At 37.3% G+C, this 16478-nt stretch overlaps 3 protein-coding genes across 3 annotated transcripts; 2 read left to right on the top strand and 1 right to left on the bottom strand.

Moving 5' to 3' along the window:
- Positions 1-958: 958 nt before the first annotated feature.
- Positions 959-2250, top strand: si:dkey-211g8.7 (uncharacterized protein LOC794123 homolog). The gene is made up of 2 exons (XM_057354418.1): positions 959-1032; positions 1222-2250. The coding sequence occupies exon 2, from the start codon at positions 1280-1282 to the stop codon at positions 2183-2185; it is 906 nt and encodes a 301-aa protein (XP_057210401.1). The 5' UTR covers positions 959-1032; positions 1222-1279; the 3' UTR covers positions 2186-2250.
- A 1413-nt stretch (positions 2251-3663) lies between these two features.
- Positions 3664-5721, top strand: si:dkey-211g8.6 (uncharacterized protein LOC794045 homolog). Its single transcript, XM_057354417.1, is given in 2 exon segments — positions 3664-4565; positions 4567-5721. Coding segments are annotated over 2 exon segments (948 nt in total). The 3' UTR covers positions 4613-5721.
- Positions 5167-15104, bottom strand: si:dkey-211g8.8 (uncharacterized protein LOC108004533 homolog). The gene is made up of 8 exons (XM_057354415.1): positions 15059-15104; positions 13058-13098; positions 12762-12861; positions 8359-8470; positions 7875-7962; positions 7712-7795; positions 7459-7519; positions 5167-7162 (listed from the first exon to the last, which is right to left on the bottom strand). The coding sequence occupies exons 3-8, from the start codon at positions 12762-12764 to the stop codon at positions 6314-6316; spliced, it is 1197 nt and encodes a 398-aa protein (XP_057210398.1). The 5' UTR covers positions 12765-12861; positions 13058-13098; positions 15059-15104; the 3' UTR covers positions 5167-6313.
- Between the last annotated feature and the right edge of the window lie 1374 nt (positions 15105-16478).

Below are 16478 nucleotides of genomic sequence, written 5' to 3'. Positions count from 1 at the left end.
AAGTAAACATTCCAAGAAGGTATTTTGAGAAATGTCTCAGTAGTTTTTGGTCCATACAGCGGAAGTCAGTGGGGGTCAATGTTGTTTGGTTATCAACATTTTTCAAAATATCGTCAAACAGGAATTTGAATGACGTGAGTGAGTAAATTATGAAAGAATATTTATTTTTGTGTGAACTTTCCCTTTAATTCAACATACATTTTAAAGGTCATGGATGTCCAGAAATAAGAAATGCTCTCACTTCTGTGCAATGAGCCTCTATTTTCACATGAAGTATAGAGGAACAGTATAGACAGAACCACGAGTGGTAGTCTTTTTTGTGGTTTGCAATTAGAAACCTTCCATGGAAAATAATACATGATAAACAAATGATAAACAAATGTTGCATGTACAGTATACATACTTCGTGTGAAATGTTACATCCTGATAAGAAACACAGCCTTGACTCTGGTACGTACGTCTCTAATCTGTTCCTTTCTTTATTTGGAAAGCTGTTTAGATTTAAAATATGATCAGATTTAAAGATAACTAAAGTGATGAAATGTTACATTTGTATGTTTCGCGTAAAGTTACTTTCATTATAGCGTCATCCCTGACCTGTACTATTTATTACAGTATATATAAACTGCTAGTTAAAAATTGTAAAAATGTAATCTTTGCATTTTATCAACCAGCATCTTGAGGACCATTTTTTAAAATGTTAGAATTTTAACTTTGTTATAAAATAAACAAATATGTTGCGACAATTATATGTGTCTAGTTTCAACTATTTAACCATACACCTCCAGACGGATCAAACATCATGAGAAATATTTCAGTCAATTGACATTAAACTTTGACAAGTAGTGTAGAGAATAAACATTTTACTGAACAACTCTTCACTGTTAAATGCTACCTGCTGTTCATGGTTACCTTTGCAAATCATGCAAAGTTGTTGTGTCATGTTGTCCAGTTGGCTATCAAATGCATCACAGAAGTGTATCCATGGTGACAGTTGATTGTATGGAACTGATAACAGAAAAATTATTCTTGGTAAGTGCCAAAAATATACAATACAAAATAAAAATAAAACATAATAACTGCTAACATTGTAGACAGATTTATACTTTTTTAAGATTTATTACTTTTTTATAATTTTAAGATTTTTTCAGTAATTTCATTCTATGCTGAAAATACTTCAACAAGTGTGTATGTGTGTGTGTGTGTGTGTGTGTCCTACAGATGTTGGTGAATAAAAATATCTGAAATAAAGAACATTGCTGCAGGCAGAAAGAAAACCATGTCAGAAGACACACCCACAGCAGTTGTTCTCTCTATATACATCATTACATTCCTGATCGGCTTCCCGAATTCAGTTTTGGCCATCTGCTCCTGCATTCGCAAGATTCGCAGTAAACCTCTACCTATTGACTTATTCATGTTGAACCTTGTGGTTTCAGACCTCATCTTTCTCACCTACCTACCTGTGAAGATGAAAGAAGCCGCAGATAACATGGTCTGGAACATGCCCTATATCTTGTGTCATTTTAATCTGTTCACGTTCTTTCTTCCCCTTTACAGCAGCAGCCAGTTTCTTGCGGCAATTAGCGTCGAGCGTTATGTGTGTGTCGCTTTTCCAGTGAAATATAAAAGTCCGAGGAGATTCACTTATACAATACTTGTATGTGTTGCCATCTGGATGCTCATAATAATAATTGCAGGATTGACTTACAAGGCGGTGTACACCGGTTCAGATGAAACAGAAAACATCACTAACCACATAGAACCTTCTAGATGTTACAATAACTTTACTGCGGTGCAACTCAAAGGGTTGCTCAAAATGCGACTGGCTGTTATGGCGATATTTTTCTGCATACCCCTCATCATTTGCTGCTTTTGTTACATCAATGCTATTCGTATTTTGTTAAAGCTACCTCTTATTAAACGATGTCGCAGGCTCAGGGTGATCGGACTGACTCTCGGGACGCTCCTTGTGTTCACTGTTTGTTTTGCACCCTACAATGCATCACACATAGTGGGCTACATAAGAGAAGAGAATCCAAAATGGCGAACGAAAGTTTTAATGCTGACCACTTTAAATGCATGTTTTGATCCTATTATTTTTTACTGCATCTCTTGGGAGATGCGAAATGCCATTAAAATATGTGTAAAACGGTTTCTTCAGTTGTTTAATTGTTTAAAGTGATTTTTGTTGTTGTCATTGTCTTATACGCTAAACAACTTGTTTTTTCTTCATTTCTTGGGAAGAGAAGGGCCTTTTTCGATTGATTGATTGATTAAAGTGATTTTTGTTGTTGTTGTCTTGACTAAAATTGAACAACACTGAACAAACGTGTATTCATCAGTGGAACCCCATACAAAATATGGCATCAAATAAAAAACTGCAACATGAAACAATTATTCAAATGTATACATTTTAGCTTGATTCTTATAGTCTAAGCATAGCTTATATTTTGAAATACAAAGAGACGTAGGCTGTCACATTTTATTGTGATGATAAACACAAGTGCCAGCTGTGATACAACCTTCTTTATAGTGTTATAAATTCACACTTCTGGATGCAGTACAATTTTCAAAAAGTTCAGTTTCAGTTCTTTTGAAAGTATAGTTCACCCAAAAATGAAAATTCTGTTATTATATAGTCTGTTGTTATTTCAAACCTGTATGACTTTCTTTCTTCTGCAGAACTTTGGCGATATGCATTTGCACTTTATATGCACTTTTATTTTATGGACACAAAACCAATGCAAGTCAATGGGTACCATTGTTTGGTTTCTTCAAAATATCTTCTTTTGAGTTGTACATGCAGAAAGAAAATCATACAGGTTTGAAATGACAAATGGGTGAGTAAATGATGACAAAAACATTTTTTTGGGGGGTGCCCCTTATAAAAGGTTAAAATTTTACTTGTAAGAATTATAGAAATGCTTTGTAATCATAGATGAAACAGACCCTGTGCCATCAATATAAAATTTCCCTGTACACAAACACACAAAACAAACAATTACTTCTTATCTTATCAGTATATGCCTGTTCTTGGGGTGACTACACATACTACACATTAGCCAACTTCCTGTGTTCCCCCACTGACCGCGCTCAGGTTGCCAGGAGACATTGTTTGATGAGCTTTAGAGCTGTAGATTATGAACAAAATTTATTAAATTTCCGCTGTCTTGAGATTTCGCTCCTATCACGCAGTGCGATTACTGCTTGTATTCAGAATGCCAAAGTCACAGTAGAGTAAAGGCAGTGGATACTTGCTCTGTTTAACTGGACAAACACAAGATGCTCAGGATCTTAAGTTTCCCATGTCAAGGTTAGTTTTCTTGTTTTTAATATACATTTTTTTGTATATTTGTATATATTCTGTTATTATTTAATCACTTTTATGTCTTTTAAAACCGTTTGACTTGAAGATATTTTGAAAAATGTCTCACTGGTTTTGTGTCCATACAACAGAAGTCAATTGGGATCAATATTTTTGGTAACCAACATTCTTCAAAATATCTTCTTTTGTGCTCTGCGGAAGAAAGTCATACATGTTTGGAACGACATAAGGATGAGTAAATGATGAAAACAATCACTTATATTGTTATCCTCCTAACTTCTGCTGTTTCTGTTCTCTAGTGTTTCTCCTACTGACTCTCTGTGAGGTCCAAACTAATGGCCAATTTCAACTGACAGCTTCTTTTGTCATTCTACATTCTCACCTTCTCGATCGGCCTCCCTGCCAACATCCTGGCATTCTTTACGTTCTGCCGAAAGGTCCACCGCAAGCCTACCCCGATCGATATTCTCCTGCTGAACCTGACAATATCTGACCTCATCTTCCTCACAGTCCTGCCCTTCAAGATGAAAGAAGCTATCGACGACATGAACTGGAACCTGCCGTATTACCTGTGTCCCATTATTAGTTTTCTTTTCTTCTCCACCATCTACACCAGCACATTGTTTCTAACAGCGATCAGCATAGAGCGCTACCTGGGCGTCTCATTTCCAATCCGATACGCGCTAGGACGACGGCCACGCAACGCTGAGATTGCAAGTTTTTTCCTATGGCTTCTGGGCTCGCTAAACCTCAGCATTGTGTACATAGTGCCAAACATCAACTCAAGTGACCCCGTGAGTCCGGATACCGCGGCAATAATGTGCTACGATAACTTCACCCCAGAGCAGCTGAACATTCTACTTCATGTTCGCCTGGAACTTTTTCTCGTGCTTTTTTGCATACCCCTCCTCATCTGCTGCTTCTGTTATATAAACTTTATTCGAATTCTATCTAATCTGCCGCACCTGGGACGACGTCGTAGACTCAGGGCCATTGGACTTGCAGTCGGGACGCTGCTGGTTTTCACCCTCAGTTTCAGCCCGTATAACGTCTCACATGTGGTCGGTTTTATCCATGGTAATAGTGAGGGGTGGCGTAATTTTGCTTTAATTTCCAGTACCCTAAATGCGTGTTTGGACCCCATCATCTTTTACTTCTCCTCGGCCGCTGTCAGGAGTGCCATAAGAGTATGCGCTAATGGTTTAAGGGACAAACTGCACATTGTAAGATGCAGACGGGTCCAGGACTGAGGCCTACAGAGACACAAATCCACCTATGGATTGAAGTATTTCAATATAGGTCTACAGAAAGAAAATGTATATAATTACATAGTATGCATGGACTATACGTTCTGAGTGGTAAAATAAATTCCAATACCAATTATGAGAATGTCAATTTCACTACTGGAAGTGATCAGTTATCTTTTAAAACAAATTTAAAAGCTTATTTATTCATGTTAAATAAATATTAATTTAAAGAAAATTCTAATTTTATTCAGTCTGTGCATAAAGATTTAATCTTTACTACCCAAGAGCACCCTCCGTCGTAAACATTGTTTTTTTTTGGTGTACAACAACAAATTATATAGGCCTATATATAAAAAAAGATTACAATTGCCTTAAGATATGTTTCATGGTAAAGATAAAGATAATCAAAGATTATCGAAATCTTAGTGTTTTTGAGCCTTTATAGACTCTGCATGTCCTCTTTAATAATGGCACTATGTTTATAAGCTGTGTCTGTAAAAAACATTTTCATGTTATTGCAGTCTTGTACATAAATTGTAACGCTTTAATAAATGTTATTAAAGCACAACAATGAAAGAAACACAAATTCAATGAAGTTTCCAAATTTTATTTCATGAATTGTTGCTCAATATTTATTATACATAAACTACACACAAACAGCTGAGTGCCTTTCTTCGGGTGAAGCTTCGAGGGTTGCTGCGTGTTCAGCTCCCATACCCCCAAAGCCCATTCCAAAGACAACCACGCCAGCTATATGCGTGTATGTACATCCTATTGTCATCAGGCTACATGGAGACACAAAGGGTGAGAATCCAAATGCAATCGTTTATTCAGAAGTATTCCAAGTCATTACCCATAAAACATGCAAAAGTCCATAAACAGGTAATCAGTCCAACCAGAGCGAGCAAACAAACCCACAGGGTAGCCTACAGGCAAAAGCAGGGTTAACCAAATAACCAGAACCAGATATACAGCCGATGGTAATGCTCAGAAAAGTAGCTGTAACACTGACCAGACTTAGTAATGACTGCTAGAATGAACCACCTATAAATAGACACAGTTAACAATGTACAGGTGAATACAATGATGGCTGATGAGTCCAGGCAGAGGGTTATGGGAAATGTAGTATGTGTTGTAGAGCTGTAATCGGGCCTTAAAAGTTAGGCCCGACAGGGCCCGAGCCCGACAGAATTCGGCCCGAGCCCGACAAGTACATTTTGATTGACAGCTTTTTAAAAGCCCGAACCCGTTTACAGCCCGACATTAGGCTATTCAAATGTGCGCACGCACACACCTTTTGTCAAGAACGGGTCATTTATACGTTTTAACACAATTTATTAATGACTAACGTAGGCTATAGGCCACTTGGAAGTTGGAACAAAGAAATAAAATAAGTCCTCTGTAAGATCGTAACATCTCAGCACATATCCCACTGGCTCATTATTCTCATTATGCACATGGTCAAAACTTTTCCACACCTCAGACTTTGCTTTAGTTGCTGGTGCAACCAAAACGTAATCGCCAGAGACAAGCCTCCGTTTCACCTCCTCAGCATCCATTTTCGCATCTTTCTCGCGCTAATCGGAATGCATCACATAACCGCTCATTTAAAATGATAGAAATTAAGCCCGAACCCGTCGGTCACAAGATCTTCAGCTCTAATGTGTTGGCAGTCTGGGTGACGAGAGGAGTGCCCTCTAGTGGACTTGCAGGGCACTCTAACTGGTGATCCTGACACCTATAGTAAGTTCAGTTGAAAAGGCGAACATCTGTTTTCCTTATCTTTTATAATTTCCTTAACACAAAATAAATGGTTTTCATGTTCTCTGTTTTTTACTTTTTCCGGGATTTTTATCCCCTTATGGAGATTTTCTTGTTGAGATATATTGCTACTCTTTCCCTGATATTTCCATGTTCCACCTTTCACCATTGGATGGTAATTACAAAAGTCATCCCATGTTTTAAATTGCTGCATCATCAGAATGTTGTGAAAAAACATGTTAGGATATCTAATAACCTCTGAGAATAAAACCGCACATAATGCAACGGCATCTTGAGGGGTCTCTATTTGAGAGTATACTTTGCCATGGTTTCCCACCACGTAATTCCAAACTGTCTGAGAATATTTTTTGCTGAAGTTTTCTGATGTTGTTAATGTTGCATAAGATAGCTGTCTGTCAGGAAATTTCCTTTCTTTCTCAGCTTGGTTGAAAGGGCAACAGTACAGATTGCTTGACCGCAGTTTTACAGTAAATTTACCAATCTTAAAAAATATATCTTTCCTATCCTGCTTTTCATACCAGTCCTGAACAAGAAGTGTAACTATTTTGGCATAGTGTAAAAAATCTGCAGGTTCCATTGCTGAACTAGGTGTGTTGACATCAAAGTTCACTTCTTGTTTACTCTTTCTTGCAATGATTTCAATACTTTGTGCAGCACATCCTTCCCATGAAGTATGCACATCAAGTGGTTGGTCAACCATTGGGGTGTAGTTTCGATACCCCTGCAGATCAACTGTTACATCTTTCAAAAACCCGTTCATAGACTCTTGCTTGAAGGACATACGTATTTTCACCACAGAATGAGACTGCAAACAAAGATTTAAAAAAATTAATGAATAGACAACGCATGTAAATATGTGTACACACAAAGTAAAAACGTTTAAATACAAATTAAAAAACAGTATTTTGCTCCAAATGCAGCAACTAATAAAAATCCCAAAATAACTTAATGCTAATTTTAAGATTTATTAAATAGATCAAAACAGTAGCAACATCCAGATAATTATATACCGTTTTGTCATAAAAAAAACTTTAAGCTGGCATTCCAAGTCTTATATACTGAAATTGTAAAAATTGTATAAAAGTATAAATAAAGTATAACCTTCTTTTTATTCCTGATCTCAGCCTCTATCTGGACAGAGTTTTGCACAGAATTGCAGTCACTAAAACATGAAAAGTATTGATTAGGAACTGTAGCTTCAAACAGTACATTACATTAAGAACTAAATCAATAATCGTTGCAAGTCAATAACTAGTTTTTTGCTAGCTTAGTCTTTAAAAATCTTTCAAAGACAATTTATTGAAATGAACTCGAGAACAGAAACAATCTGTTTAAATAATTTTGAATGAATCACCTTTTTATTTTTTTGCCACTTCTCTCTGTGAATGTTTGTTCATCCAACGATCCATTAAACAATAGCCTCTTTTCACCGCATATCCTGAGTGAAACAACAGTTTTCAGCAAAGTTTTTTTCCTCTGTTGTTGTTTTTACAAACTGAAGTAGGGAAAAAGCTTACTTTAAGGGTAACTTGGAAGCCTGAAGAGTTGACTGTGTTTTCTCTTTCCCAGAAAGCCCAGTATGAACGGTCTGCTTATATTGAACATCTGTTTTAACAAAAAGAAATTGTAATCGTCACAAGTTTTCGTCTGTGTTCTATTTCTGATGTAAACGTGTTGCATATGCAAATATACTCATATGCCCTCACATTGTACTCAGTGTAATATAATCTAATTAAGGTGGTTGAGTTCACATTATGTATATGATTAGCTTAGAGAAGTTCAAAATTCAATTCTACTCTTAAAGTCCCTGGACAAATATACTATTCAGTATGTGAAACACAACAGAGTGAAGAAAAGAGTATTTTCTAAAATCCATATACATAAGGGTAAACAGATACACACTGAGCTAAAGATCATGTCCCATTATTGCTATCTATTATTGTCCCTTAAACAAGCATAAAAAGACTTAAAACACTTTACTACAGAAGAATATAAATTGACCTGTTTTGCTCTGTTGTGTTCTGTCACCTGCTGGAGAAGACCTGGTGTCCAAGCTTGTCCCAGAAATACACTTTTCTTCTGTGTCACCATCCTGAGGTTTCTCATTGCATACCTACAAAATTGGAGTGCTACAAAACCATTTTTGTGGACATTATTATTGTCTTTAAATAGAAAAAACTCACCTCCAGGTTTTTGGCAGAGGATATCTCAGCTGTGACTGCGCGGTCAGAGCTCTGAACAGGTTTGATGCTGCGAAATGTTGGCCGATTACTAAAGTGTTTTTTAAAAGATTAGAATAATCGCGTAGACATTCGAAAGCACAAAATTACAATCATGCGCGCTCTTTACCTCGCAACGGTCGATTTTGTTTGGTCTTTTTTGTTCGATGTTAGGAGTTCGGAAGATGATGTGGATGGTTGTGAATGCTTGTTGACCAAAATGCCTCCTTCACCGTGGATTCTTAAAAGCAAGACAATTGTCCAGAATTAAGTCCATGCTGGCACAAAGTCCAGTTTTAGAGCTTTAAAGGTGATCATGTAGATATTAGAATCCAGGATGAGAAGCGATAATAACGGAATGATGTAAGCTGATGTTGTCCAGATGATCAGTTGATTATGGAAAGCGTTGCAATAATTCAATAATTCTTCAAATGTTGAGGTATATAGAAGCGTGTTATCTCCAATAAATCACTTTTAACTTTGTTTTTAACCCATTCTTCAAAGGTTATCCTTTATCTTCATTGGTTCTGGGTTTGTGTGAGTCCATCTTATACAGAATTCAGTATATACAGCAAATCTTGAGTGGTACTGATGCACAAGGACATCGTTGCAAAAATGTTTGGGCTTTATCCAAACTGAAGAACACACTTCAAGTCCAACTCTTGGTATCCAAAACAAATAACGAATAGTGACATATTTCAGGGCTGTCAAAGATCTTCTATGATGATGTACAGGGGTTGGACAATGAAAACACCTGGTTTTAGACCACAATTGTATTAGTATGGTGTAGAGCCTCCTTTTGCGGCTGTGGCGAGTCTCCCAATGCGGATTCAGCGTCGCCGTGGAAACGACACGCCCACAGGAATCTACTCTACACGCCGGCCCATCGTCAGCACCTGATCACAATTAAACCCAGCTCTTATAAGCACAGGAGAAGAAAGGAACATTGAGCCTTGTTCTCACGACATGCTAACATATTGACTTCTCTGTTTACACAGAATCCAGTGGCTGATGATCGGATTTCCCACACCAAAAGTCTTCACTTCACCAGCACGTCCCGGAGTACTCATTTGACCCGTCCCACGGCACAAGAGACTCATGTAATCCCCCTTGTTCTCTCTTTGTTTGGACTGTGCACAAAATATTGTGAATAAATCACCCTCCGGGGCCGACGTGCATACTTTTTTGTGTCAGTATCATCACTCTGCCTGTCACAAGGCCAATACAGCATCAATTCGTCTTGGGAATGACAGATACAAGTCCTGCACGGTGACTTAAGGGACAAGAGGGGATTTTAGCCACTCCTCTTGCAGAACAGTGGCCAGGTCACTACGTGATGCTGGTGGAGGAAAATGTTTCCTGACTCGCTCCTCCAAAACACTACAATGTTGATCAATAATATTCAGATCTGTTGACTGTGCAGGCCATGGGAGATGTTCAACTTCACCGTTATGTTCATCAAACCACTCTGTCACCAGTCATATTGGTGCATCATCATCCTTATACCTCCAGGTGACCACCTCCAGGGTAAAATGGTTGAACCACTGGATGCACATGATCCTCCAGAATGGTTATGTAGTCCTTCGCAGTGACGCGCTCATCTAGCACAATTATTGGGCCTAGGGAATGCCCTGCTTCACTCTGGGCATGCAACAGTCCGGGTGGTAAACTTCTTTGGGGCTTCTCCACACTCCCGGATGTGGGAAAGACAGTGAAGGTGGACTCATCAGAGAACAATACATGTTTCACATTGTCCACGGCCCAAGATTTCCGCTTTTGGCACTATTGAAACCGACGTCTGGCATTGGCATGAGTGACCAAAGGTTTGGCTATAGCAGCCCGGCCATGTATAATGACCCTGTGGAGCTCCTGATGAACACTTTTGGTGGAAACAGGTGAGTTCAGGTGCACATAAAGTTGAGCAGCTGTGGTTTTATGTTTTAACACAATCCAGGTTAGCACCCGGACATCCCTTTCGGACACCTTCCTCTTGCTTCCACAATTACTCCTGTTGGATGTGGTTCGTCCTTCACGCTGGTATGCTGACGTTACCCCAGATACCGTGGCTCTTGCTACACCACAAACATTTGCTGTCCTGGTCACAGATGCGAAAGCAAGACGAGTACTAACAATTTATCCTCTTTTGAACTCTGGTATGTCTCCCATTATGTTGTGTGCACTGCAACATGTTACGTACAGCTGTGCTATTGCTCTGCTAATTTAAACTTCATTTCATTGTCCAACCCCTGTCACTTGGTATTGTTGATCTTTTTCTTGGTATTTTGAAACTTTTACTGGCACGTCCAGGCATGAGCATGGGCTAGTGTTATTGATTTAAAGATCACCAAGGTCGTACTTACCCTGTAGGAGGATTTTTTCCCAACGTAAGAATCTTGCTTTTGGCGAATCGCGGTGTAACCTCTGTTGAAGTTCGAGCTTTGATTTTGGCGAATCGCGGTGTAACTTCTGTTGACGTTCGAGCTTTGCTTTTGGCTAATCGCGGTGTAACCGGCACTGTGGAATGTTCATTCCAAAGAGAAAAGCATTTAAATAAAAATACACATTTTTGTTGCAGTTTTTATTGGTTTACAGTTAGAAGGGTGGTTCCATTTAATTGCCTCAATCAATATTACAGTTCCTCTGGAAACTGCCCACCCTTTTCAGATTCCTACATTCCCTAACATGGCTTGATAAGTACTCCTCAACCTATCATGAGGTTAGATTTGTCCAACATCTTTCATTCCAGTGATCACTCTTCCTTATTGAGATGCTGAAGCTCTGTGAAGATCCCCAAAAGTTATGTTCCATCATGTCTTCAGTTAGACCCGAAGTAAAAGACTTGAAAATGAAAGACAGAAATGGCAACCATTTCAGTGGCGTGGAATCAGTATTTTACTTGAGAGAAGTCCCTGTGCTCATTATGGCCAGTCTTTCGTTGATCATCATCTTCCCACTATGGTTCAGCTCCTGTCCACACTTAGTGAAGTTCACCTGAAGACATACTTCTCCTAAATAAGACCATTTCCCATGCTCTCCAAAACTGTCAGTGATCTTCCGTCTTGATGATGGAGTTGGAGGGGACCTTGCTGGTGGTGGAACATGACTTTGAGATATCTGGGTTCAGCTCAGCTGGCATTGGATGGAGAGGGTTAAACACTTATCAAGCCAGTTTCTATTGCCAAAAATGTATCTGTATTTGATTCATGGAGAACAACTGTGGAACCACCCTTGAAATATTTTTACACAGTAGGACTATAGTGTGTGTGCATGTTTCCTGTCTTTATTACACACCAGATGAGGCTCTGTACCATTGTTTCTCACACATTTTGCCTCTGTTAACAGGTGGTCAATATTGACAGTTAGTCTATATTAATAGTCGCCAAAGTATACTTGGCAACCCATATTTGGTTTTTACTTTTTTTTTAATCCATTGAGAGCGCCATTTGTGATCGATTAACTACTGGACAACGTGAATCTATCTCAACCCAGTGGCGTAGCACCTGGGTATGCAAGTGAATTGAAGCGATCACGAATGGACAGCAGGGACCCCCGCAACACAAACGGACATACGGGGATCCTGTAACACTTTTTAAGCATATGGCTCGGGCTGGCTTGCTACGCCACTGCCTGGACCAGTTTACTATAACGTTTTGCTTTAAAAATATTGTTTATATTGTTTACGTAATCCCATCCTTTTCTACCGGCTACCACCACAAATAGATCTGTTGGAAACACTATGTCAGTGTTGGGTAAGTTACTCTGAAAACGTAATTAATTACTAGTTACTCATTACATATTCAATAGTGTAATTAGATAACTGTACAAATTACTCTCTCCAAAAAGTATTTAATTACTTATTACTAATTACTTTCTATATCCTACTGTATATCAATCTTGATTAGTTAAGTGATTCAAGGATAGACACGAAACGACTCTTAATTCATTCAAATAAATAATATAAAACTACATAAAGTACTCTTTTTAACTGACTAAAGTACTTACTTTACTTTTTAAGGGAAAGGTAATTAAATTAGAGTAACTAATTACTTAGTAGCTAGTTACACCCAACACTGCACTACATTGGAATAAAAAAGAACAGATGTGTACATACAGTATATATTAAACACAAACATGATTATTTGATACTTAATATTTGTAAAGTATTTGTAAAGACTTTTTTGATACCATTAATTAATGCTGTTGTTTCAGTCTTGTGAGCGTTGCTCTTCCCTTCATCTTGAATGGCATCTTTTCTTTTCCTGCATTCCTGTGACCCCTGTACAGACTTGAGTCAAAGAGACAATAATAAAGAAGCCACACAGAACCAAACTGAAGTCTTTTTTTTTATATGAATTTCTTTTTTTATGTACCATTACTGTATATTACTGTTTTATTATGTTAATCTGAAAGAGTATTATTAAATTGTTTAAACCTGAAGCAGTGTAAACAATGAGAAAATAAAATAATGTATATAACAATACCATTTTTTTCAGCAGGGTGTGAAGATCGGCCTTTATTCTGTCTGTGAACATATACAATTACAAATATTGATAACAGTTGATAAATATTGATACAATTTGTCATCATATAGACGGTTTCATCGGATGCACACGCCTGGTCCAAAGTTAACTTGCGGTCAGTGTTTGCTTATCGGTCTGGCTAGTGGCTAGTAATATAACAATGTACAGTATATTATATGTAATTCATATTAATATACATTATATTTTATTGTATATTAATTGTATTAAATAAAAAAAATTGTTGAATTTTATTTTATTAAATAAACAATTTGTTGAATGGGTTGTAACCAGTGTTGGGTGTAACTAGTTACTAAGTAATTAGTTACTGTAATTTAATTAATTAAGGGATTATTCAATTTTTTTCTGTAATTTAACAACAGTTATTTCTGTTACTGGAATATCAAATCAAATCCCTTTATTGTCACTCCTACACAAGTGCAACAGTAGGTGAAAAACTTGGGTGCAGTTCCGACCAACATGGCAGTATGACAGATATGAGACAGAATTGTAGATTACAAGTAACAAAAAATTATAATACTTTACATAGTGGAAACACCATCAAAATTATAAGTTTAACTTTAAAATGTATGCTTACATATATATTTCTCACATTTGTAATACTCTGGTCAGTTAATAAGAATCATTTATGTAGTTATTTATTATTCATTTGAATGAATTAAATAAGCCGTTTCATGTCTATCCTTGAATCAATTCTAATCAAGGTTGATGTAGGATATAGAAAGTAATTAGTAATAATAAGTAATTCAATACTTTTTGGAGAGAGTAATTTTTACAGTAATCTAACTACACTATTGAATATGTAATTAGTAACTAGTAATTAATTACTTTTTCAGAGTAACTTACCCAACTCTGGTTGTAACTTTGTCGTATCTAAGTTTAGCCAAGTGGTAACCCAAGATAATACTGTAGACATAATTTTAACTATTGCTTTTGCTTGTATCAGAAATGATCAGGGACTCTATAGCGGAGGTATACCAATAGTTGCCGGTAAAACCTTCTATACTATTTACATCGCCTTGGAATTATAAGGTTCTATCTACATTCTGAGCAGTTTTGAGATATTGAGCTTCAAAGTTTTAGTATTTCACTTAAAACCATTTTTGTTTAGTAAAAAGTCCCTAAAAGTACACAACATAAAGATAAAATAATGTAACATAATGTAGATTGTCACAGAATAATATGTGAATAACTCAATTTGGACAAAAATGTCAGATAGAACCTTATAATACCAAGGTGATGATCTCACAATCACCAGTCATTTCATCATTACACCACCGCAAGTGTCAGGAAATGGCGGAGATTGCGCTGGCAGATAAAATGGATGCAATCAAAATACCACTGCTTTTACAGGAAGTCTTTCCCAAAATATAAATCAAAATATATAATAGCCTATATAAACAACTATTAATGGACTTCTTAAAATTAAAAAAGTTTTGCCGCACGTCATCATCAGACTAATACTGTGTTCACACCAAACGCGAGCAATCGCGTTCCACGCTCTTTATTACTCGCGGGAAAAGTTCGTTATTTTCGCGTGAGTGACGCGAAAACTCTTCGCGCGAATTCATAGCTCGAGTTGAAAATTTTCAACTTGCGCGGAAGAACGCCTCAAACGCGCCGCCCGATTCGCGTCATTCGCACCGCCTGCCGCGAGTTCGCGTCTTTGCATTGACTTTGTATTGTAATTTACTCGCGCCAAACGCTAAAACGCTTAATTCGTGAGAACACAGCATAAAAGTATCTCGAGCTAATGAACGGTTCAGAATATGCCTGTCATCTCGAAAGAGCCTATTGTGGGCTAAAACGTTCATCCTTTGCCAAAAAACGTTAAAGTTTGCAAAAAAGTTTTTCCTAAGTGCCCTCCATAAATTATCATCTTTGAAAAACTCCTTTTAAAACTTTTAATCGAAATAATAATGCCAGTGATTTAGTACGACCTACCTGCTCATCCGACCAACTCTGATGAGCTTTATACCGGAAGCGAAACTTTAAGTTCTTTACTGACGGTATTGGCCACGCCCACTAAGCTATAAATCAAATTGAGAAATAACAAAATAATAGCAAAATAATAGCCTAATAATACACATAGTCTACATTACAAATAATACATTCAATTCGTCAAGCGTGGTGAAAACGTCTAGTGTAAAATAAAAGATACTGAATCTAATTACTTTGGATGTTACTATGTTTTTCAAAAAGACCAAATACATTATGCAATGACGGCACTGTTTTGGCGAACAGAGAAAACTGTTTGGGGTTATGGCGAACAGTGGAAACGCTGGGCATGGTCAGTTCGGTGGAAAAGGAAGACCCCACTATAATTCCAATTTAATTAAATTTGAATATCTAACGTTTATATTAGCTTCCACTGTTATGCAGATGATACTCAGATATATATCTCATCAAGACCAGATGATTCCTTCCAGCTATCCAAATTGGCAGAGTGCATCGAAGATATAAAACATTGGATGACTTGTAATTTCCTTCTTTTAAATTCTAATAAAACAGAAATATTACTTATTGGACCGAAGACACGCGAGCAGAATTTTTCAGATTATAACATGCAAATTGAAGGCTGCACTGTTACTCCAACAAATACAGTTAAAGACCTTGGCGTTATATTAGACAGCAACCTGTCATATAAAAATCACATCTCAAATGTCACAAAAACAGACGCCTTCCACCTTAGAAATGTTGCCAAATTACGAAATATTTTATGTGTGGCTGACGCAGAAAAGCTTATTCATGCATTTGTAACCTCAAGACTTGACTACTGTAATGCACTACTTAGTGGTTGTCCTGCAACATCAATAAACAAACTACAGTTAGTTCAGAATGCAGCTGCCAGAGTTCTAACCAGGTCCAGAAAATACCATCACATAACCCCAATGTTATCAACCCTTCACTGGTTACCCATTAAGTATCGTATTGAGTTCTTTTAATTACTTGTAAAGCCTTAAACGGTTTAGCCCCTACCTACATAACAGAGCTTCTACCACACTACAACCCATCACGCTCTCTAAGATCTCAAAACTCCAGACTTTTGATAACACCTAGAATAACTAAATCCACCAAAGGGGGTAGAGCTTTCTCACACGTAGCACCTAAACTCTGGAATAGCCTTCCCGATACTATTCGAGGGCCAGACACACTCTCCCAATTTAAATCTAGATTAAAAACACATCTTTTCAGCCAAGCATTCACTTAATGCAAAATATGCTAAATAAACCACCAGGAGAATGCATTTATTAGATATTATTTACTAGAGTAATCTTGCTTGTTCTATAAACACCATGCACTGTGCTGTGTTTGACCTTTTTTGTGTTTTTCAGTTTTTTAAGTAATAATTAATTAATTTCAC

This window comes from Triplophysa rosa, linkage group LG16, assembly GCF_024868665.1.
Source record: "Triplophysa rosa linkage group LG16, Trosa_1v2, whole genome shotgun sequence".
Lineage (NCBI taxonomy): Eukaryota > Metazoa > Chordata > Actinopteri > Cypriniformes > Nemacheilidae > Triplophysa > Triplophysa rosa.
The sequence above is the reverse complement of the archived record's forward strand: the minus strand, read 5'-3'. Positions and strand labels throughout refer to the sequence as shown.

Bases quoted from the DNA above. Each gene is read 5' to 3' on its own strand.
- si:dkey-211g8.7 (XM_057354418.1), top strand. From the start codon at position 1,280: ATGTCAGAAGACACACCCACAGCAGTTGTTCTCTCTATATACATCATT.
- si:dkey-211g8.8 (XM_057354415.1), bottom strand. The intron at 7,796-7,874 runs GTAAGCTTTTTC...TGTTTCACTCAG, and splicing joins GCTTCCAAGTTACCCTTAAA to GATATGCGGTGAAAAGAGGC. The intron at 7,520-7,711 runs GTGATTCATTCA...TTCATGTTTTAG, and splicing joins AGTGGCAAAAAAATAAAAAG to TGACTGCAATTCTGTGCAAA.